This window comes from Pholis gunnellus (genome assembly GCF_910591455.1).
Source record: "Pholis gunnellus genome assembly, chromosome: 8".
NCBI lineage: Eukaryota > Metazoa > Chordata > Actinopteri > Perciformes > Pholidae > Pholis > Pholis gunnellus.
In genome coordinates, this window is record NC_136534.1 from 14,537,693 (window position 1) to 14,545,499 (window position 7,807).

The 7,807-nt window shown below is 39.2% G+C and overlaps 1 protein-coding gene across 1 annotated transcript; it reads left to right on the forward strand.

The window, feature by feature from the left end:
* Positions 1 to 549: 549 nt before the first annotated feature.
* Positions 550 to 1,655, forward strand: hoxa13b (homeobox A13b; the record flags this gene model as incomplete). Its single annotated transcript, XM_079164365.1, has 2 exons — positions 550 to 1,183; positions 1,417 to 1,655. The coding sequence occupies 2 exons, from the start codon at positions 550 to 552 to the stop codon at positions 1,653 to 1,655; spliced, it is 873 nt and encodes a 290-aa protein (XP_079020491.1).
* Positions 1,656 to 7,807: the final 6,152 nt, after the last annotated feature.

Sequence of the window (7,807 nt, forward strand, 5' to 3'; positions counted from 1 at the left end):
GAATGACAGTGCCTAAAAAGCTTCAATCTTTAGACATAAAAGTAACTATTTTAAATCAACATATCTGAATTAATTCCTGCTTTACTCTTAGAGTAAGAGCTTGTGCAAACGAAATGGCACGCGTAATTACGCATCGATTTCGACATAAAAATATACATCTATCATGTAGTTTTGTTACGTTTTGTAGTAGCCAATCCATCAAATAAGCGTTTTGGTGATGGCACTTCGTGACAGACAAGATTACTTCTGCATCAAAGTTTCACTCAGTTTGAAATCCGAATATATCGATGTTAAGAAAAATACACCCGTAGGGCTTATTTGCATAACACATGGCTATGTACATCTTAACAAGTATACAGCTTGATCTGCACTATCTGATGTCTCGATGTGTAGCATCTCCTTTGCATATCACGTGTTTGGCCCTGGCCAATAACCTTGCGATCTTTATGGACTCAGGCGTGTTGGTATCGTTACTCTGCCCGTGTCCCTGTCTCTGTTCAGTCGAGGGGATTTTGAAAAAGAGTTAGTCGTCTCGATGTAGGGCATGCTATGACCGCTTCATTACTCCTCCACTCGCACTGGATTGACCCGGTGATGTTTCTTTACGACAACGGCTTGGAGGACAGAAGCAAGAACATGGAAGGATTTACTGGAGGCAATTTTGCTGCAAACCAGTGCAGGAATTTGTTAGCGCATCCAACCTCGCTGGCTCCGAGCACCACCTACGCTGCGAGTGAGGTGCCAGTCTCTGGCATGGGGGAGCCTGGCAAACAGTGCAGCCCCTGTTCTGCCACTCAGAGCTCACCCAATGCATCTTTGCCTTATGGATATTTTGGCAGCGGTTATTACCCGTGTAGGATGTCACACGGCAGCGTGAAGGCTTGCGCGCAGCCCTCTGGCTATGGCGATAAATACATGGACTCATCGGTCTCTGGCGAGGAGTTCTCAACCAGGGCAAAGGAATTTGCGTTTTATCAGGGCTATTCCTCTGGTCCTTACCAGCCCAGCTACTTGGACGTCCCTGTCGTACCTGCGCTGAGTGCACCATCTGAGCCAAGACATGAGTCTCTGTTGCCCATGGAGCCCTACCAGCCATGGGCCATCACCAATGGTTGGAGTGGTCAAGTTTACTGCACCAAGGAGCAGCCGCAGTCAAATCCTCTGTGGAAATCCTCGTTACAAGGTATTTTTTTAAAACATGTTATTAACACATATATACACACAAATATTACACATAAACTTTCACAAATATTTGCATACAATGTCAAATGTAAAAAGCTTTTAATTGTCTGTTTATATTCAATAATGCGCTCGAAAGAATAAGATATAATATAGAAGATGTAAAACATATTTTCGTTTTCTCTCTGATGCAGACGAGCAGAATAAAATGTGACTCTTCATTTTTTTTGTCCACAGACAATATATCTGGTGGAGACAGCTCTGTCCGCCGTGGGAGAAAGAAGCGTGTACCATACACCAAGGTGCAGCTCAAAGAACTGGAAAGGGAGTACTCCGCAAATAAATTCATCACCAAGGACAAAAGGAGGAGGATATCCGCGCAGACAAATCTGACAGAGAGACAAGTGACAATCTGGTTTCAGAACAGGCGCGTAAAGGAGAAGAAAGTCGTCACCAAGTTCAAGAGCTCCAGTTAGCTCTGGAGATACTGAAACAGGTGTTGACGGACCTTCATCGAAAAAGCTGCGCTATAATTTATTACATTATGAACGGTTTCTTTTTCGCCAGAGCGGCTCTGTTTTGACCTCCACTTCTCCTTCCTCACATTTTAATTGGAACCAGTCGATGCGGCCTGTTGACAGAAGATCGGAAATGGGTGACCAAGGCGATTCTGCGATGGATGCATGATCTCCTTAAAAATATCCACCATACGATAAGGCAGTCGGCCTTAAAGGCACGAGACACCCCGAGCAATCCTGTGCTTTTATTCCGCTTAATCCAATCCAGAAATGAAGACTGGAATGTTTCACAATAACTATTTAGACAGTGATGCAGTGGTAAACAAATAGGGCTAAACATTCAGTCTACCATCTTCACAATGAAACCAGGCACAATTAAACCATTAACCAAAAATATATTTAGAAAATTGCATTTTCAGCATTAATTCAAGAGGAAAATAATAATAATAATAATATATATATACATATACATATACTCTGTTCTTAGAGAGGCAATAGTGGCCTACAACACTTCATAATTCATTTATTTAAACAAACTCATTCGTGAGTTACATCCCATGCCTTTCCATTTAGAATAAGCCTCTATGTTAATCAGCAGTATCTGATTCAAACGTTATAAAACGTTAAACTAGCCTGAGCATTTCAATAGGTTCTCCCCATGCACACTTTGTCCATGTCACTGTCTTGTTTTCTCTAAACACAGGGTTTTGCTCAGAAAAAAAATCTACTGTCAACAGACTGGCCTTTGCAATTTCCGTCTGTCAGTCAAAAAGAGTACTGAAAATGTAAGCATATTTAAACATGTAAATACTATCTGACTGCAACTATCTACTCCCCCTTTTTTGACTGCAATAGCCAAAGTTTTTTTGACAATAAATGTTTGAGAGATGCAGCGTGATCTTGTCATTTTCATTCATATTTTTGGACATGAAGGCTTGATTGATCAAGGATATAGGCTTAATAAAGCCTGATGAGCGTGCAGAGAGCAACAGGCCGGCAAGAAGAGCCTCTTTGGGCTTCAGTCATTAAGAGTTTATGTCGCCATCTAGTGGCAAAGCTTAGTCAGCACAGCGCCTGCCCATAGAAGCGCGCGCGTGTGTGTGTGTGAGAAAAATGCTAATTTATGCCTACTTACCTTACAAAATGTGTCATTTTTCAACTTTGACAAATAAGGTAAAACACTTTATTTCTTCAATAAAATATATCTTATCAGGATTCTATACAAATATGTTTAGGGATATGGGAAAAGGGTTAGCTTAGCACAGATTTGACAAAATATAATAGATGAAGCTTTTTCTAAGTCATGGCACAGCCCAAAGGCCATGACAATCACTTATTATAATCGTTATGATATACGTTTGTTACACAGCTAATTGTTAACGAATTATTCTTTCTTGGTAATATCATTTGTTCGAAATTGAGAATGAAAAAGTATCTATCGAATCAATCAGTTTTCATTCAATTTGCAGGTTCAGGTTCTTTTCTTGCATGCACGTACACACTTGCGCCTTTTTTGTTGAATGCAATTTTAAATTTCGTCACTAAAATGCCCGTTACATTTTTTTTAACATCATCCAATTCATGGTCTTATTCATTCATTGATACTCAATCGAAAACAATCCTATTAAAGTTGCAGTCTGTTTTAATGTACGTACAGAATTGAAGTTTTCACACAACCTGTTCTCTAGGTTATGTTTTAATTTAGTGTGAAAGAATATACTTTTAAAACCGAAATTTAAAGTGAAAATCTACTTGTTCAAACTATTTAAACTAACCCTTATGATATGAAACGTGTGTGCGAGAGCTGCTGAACGGGCCTGTTAATCCCCCGTCCAAACAACCCCTCAGCTATAACGCTCAACTCTTTACTTATGTTGTCAGCATTGCTATTTGGCCTTACCTATAATGAAATGCTATATCATAAGTGTATCATTGCATTATTATTATCCACATTATTGTATTACATATCGATTCACATAATTGGCAGAACCAATTAAAACAACCAGGGTAAAATATTCCCAATTTTTCTATCAAATTAAAATATTAAATACTAGAACCGGGGCATTGGCACTGACCTCCAAACTGTCAAACTCGTCTAACAACAGCAAAGCAGGTTCGTCGTCTTGCTCGCGAGCACTTAGAAGCCGGACTAGATGGGACAGATGCAATCATTTTAGAAAGATAATTGAAATGGTTTTAGAAGCATTTTGCCTACATTCACTGTTCGGGAACGATGAGGCTCGTGTTGATGTAATTATTATTCCACCTTGTTTAAATGGAGTCTCTTTAGAGACCTTCTGCATGTCCCACACATAGGTGTCTCCTCTGTTGTTCTGTGTCATTGCTCCCCCTAACAGCCAAACAGATTAATGCACCTCACTCCAAAAAGTCTCGTATGCAGGACTGAAGCGTGCCTTTCTGGTGCCACTATAAAGCAATAGCTTCAGAGCACTAATAACAGCCAAATCACTGATATTTAAAATATTATACGGAATCCGAAACTTAGTAAAAACTGGAATTAAAACGTTTCCATTTTCCAAAGAAGAGAATTAAACCAATAAAGTAACAACACAGTAACAAATAAACACTTTATTTAAACATGCCTTAATAATCAGAACATCAGTTCTGTGAACATCATCTGTGTTGAAAGCTGAAAGTCTCTCTCTCTCTCTCTCTCTTTCCCTCCCTCTCCCTCTCCCTCTCTCTCTCTCTCTGACACAATGTCAGCTGGATGTTGGATCTAAATGTTCTGTTACTTCGCATTTGTCTGTACTGCAGCATTCTATTTTATTGATGTTTTCATATTTGTTGCATCTCATCATACCGGTAATATCTTTTCTCAGTGTTTACAGCTATTGACAAGATATAACTAAAACTGCATTCACCACTATTACAACATTATTGGACAACAGTAGAAATGGACATCCACAGTTTAAAGTGAAGGCAGTCAGACAGGAAGTGTGATTGATGTGTTAAATGTAAGCTCCCTGTATTTTAGACCTTCTGCCTTTTGCAATCTTACCACATCTGCTTGACAGACAGATATTTGTGGATTAATGCAAGGTTGAATTTGTGAATCCAGAAAGTTTTATTAGTTTTTTAAGTTGTTGTGTTTTACAGCAGCCTCAGTAAACCACTCAACAGTGCACTACTTCCGGAGAAGCCCCCCCCCCCCCCCCCCCCCCCTGCTGTCAGACTCCACCATCATTTTCTGTTGTGCTCAAACTGATCTATTGTCCTCGATCGGTGTTGTTGAAAATGTACTTCTGTTCTCATAATCCACCAGTTACCTTTAAATGATTTGGAGCAGATTACGTTGTTTGTTACTTTAGAAACCACGGAGTCTGACTTTGGAAGATGATTCATGGAAAATATAGTTTTATCTCAACTAATACACACAGCCAATTATCATAACCAAATATGGGCTTTTCAGCTTCAAAGTCCCAACTATAGTCTTCCAAATCATTCTGTTTCATTTATTTGTAAATAAATCTTTTGTCTTCAGGGTGATTTTAGCGAATAAAGTGGCGGCTATTACACTAAAAGTCTTGAGAAAAAAAACTTTCTTTTGAGTAATAAATCAGTTTGTAGCATAAAAACGTTCAAATCATCATAAATATGAAAATGTCAAAGGGATTTAGAAACATTTTGCTCTTCAATGTTTCATGATGCATGATCGTGATCCAAATGTAAATTCAGAGTCTCCCACCACAATTCAAAAGCTGCTGTCTCTTTTATTGATTTAGCTGGATTTAAATATAGTTTAATAGTGATTTGATGCTTTTTTGTTTACACCAGCAATGCTCAATGATATAATGTAATAATACATTTAAAGTAAATGCAGTTTTTCATCTGTTGCACGCTCATGAACTCTTACATTAGGCTACATAAATATAGACTACATTTAGTCTATTTATTTAGCATAAACATGACAGGTTGGGTCTTAACACTGTAAATCTTATGCGGCACATTTTACCTAAATATTACAAAATGGCCCTTTGTGAAATGGACTCAGGAAAGGCAGCAGGCGCACACAGATTTCCAGGCAGTTAAGTTAAACCACAGCCCTCCTAAAGTGTCTAAGGAAAATTCAGAGTAACCAAAAAAACAGACTTTTATTTTTGAAATCCCCATTAACGGCCTCCTAACAGCCACATCACCAGTGACCGCTCTAAATGTATTTCATACCTTCAGATTTGACATTTTACACTGAAATAAATATCATATTTATTCTTCTGAGGTTATGGGCTGCAGGCACTTGAACCTTTCGAGGCTTCTCAGCTGCAAGTGCTTGTTTAAGCAATGACACACATTATCAACAAACTATTTTACTGTGTTAATTGTTAATTAAGCATTTGTATTCAAAGTATTAACCCTTGGAGATGACATTCTTAACACAAGTTGTCATTTGGCTAGTTTTTTGCGCATTTCTTTTCCTGAATAAAACAACCGACTGGAGGTCAAGGTTTACCAGCATTTTGTTTAGCCGACACGCGTAATACTCGATACCAATGAAAACGTTCTCACCTATATTAGTGTGCATGTGCATCTACTGGCTCGGGTTAAACCGTGTTAACCCCATCAGTCTTAATTAAGTGATGTTGAAATTGTTTGAAAACAGTTGTTAAAAGGAGGTTTAATGTGACAAACTGGGCCACTCCTGTAGCCTTGGCCTGAAGGCTGGCGGTGCGCACGAGTGGCTGGATAATTCACAGTGGAATAAAAATAGGAATTGTCGTCAAGTTTATCACGTAAAACCATTCTAATCACCAAATGAATAACAGTTTAACATAACAACTCACCGTTGAAGTCAAACAGCAAACCACCTGGGCAGAGTGAAATATTACACAGTTTGCCAATGCTTCCCTCCACATGACCAATTCACAGGCTTTGATGTATGAAAAGTGAATTTGGACTAAATTCTAAAATTGGCAGCATAACAGGATTAGTGGTATGTGACACATGTGCCCACTTACTCAGTAGTGATGACAAATGAAAATGGATTGGACTGTGGGAAATAGCCCGTGTCCAAAGGTTTATATTGGGCGTTGCAAAGAGAGAACAGGCGATGCAAAGACTGGAGCCCCTTTGGCAAAGGCCTTTATTATTCGTAGCCTATAAACAACATCATATGTTTGCATGAGACGTTAAACGCATGCGTATATGTCGCCTGATTTGCCCCGTAGTAACTTCTTTCAGGCAGCTTCCTGCCCTCTTATTAACGTTTACGCGTACAAACAGACACAATGCGCATGCACTTCAACATAAATTTGGGCATAGTGAAGTCTGCATCGGAGTCGAGCAGGCTTGCTTTAATGACCCCGAAAACCATAAGAAAGATATACCAAGGTCTTACAGGCCTTTGTCTGTTTGTCCTCGGTGCCAAACTGGACTGATGCCTGACCAAAGTGCAGCATGACTCGCATTGCACCGCCACTTGAGGACTAGAGGAGTCTATATATAGCCAGAGGAGTGATATTAAATACACACAGAGAGGCGACGAATTCAAACCTTTCATTTGCTCAATTATGAAATCCTGTAGTAATTGATTGAATGCTATCCTACGATGTACGCAAGCATTACAAGTCCGGCTTTTCTTAAAATAAGACCAGTCATATCGTACTCAGGATTTTCTCTATTTTTGCCTATTAAATGTTATTTTAGCCTCTGGGATTAAGCCTCACATGCATAGCAACGTCTAAATCGCGTTGCCTTGCTTGGTCTAAAAATGTCTTCGTCCCCTTCAGAGTTTAAGGTTAGGGTTAAGGTGAGAGCTAGATCTAAAAACGAACCGAAAGGTAAAAATGTCAGGTTATGGAATGAAATTGGATACAAATATTTCTTTTGTTCTACCTTAATGCGGTAATTTAACGATAGCAGTCCACTGCATAAGTCGCAGAAGCTCTACAATGAAAAATAAACCGCATTTCAAATGATTTTCAAAATAGCCCAAATTGTGCAAGATTGAGCCAAATTCCCTCTCAGCATTTTCCTTTCCCATACTGCCAAAGGTCTACTTCATAAACTCTTTGACTCATATAGCCTACACATTGAGGCGTAGGCTAGCTGTCATTTTGTGCCAGTGGTCACATGGCTTTTGGCCCTCAGGA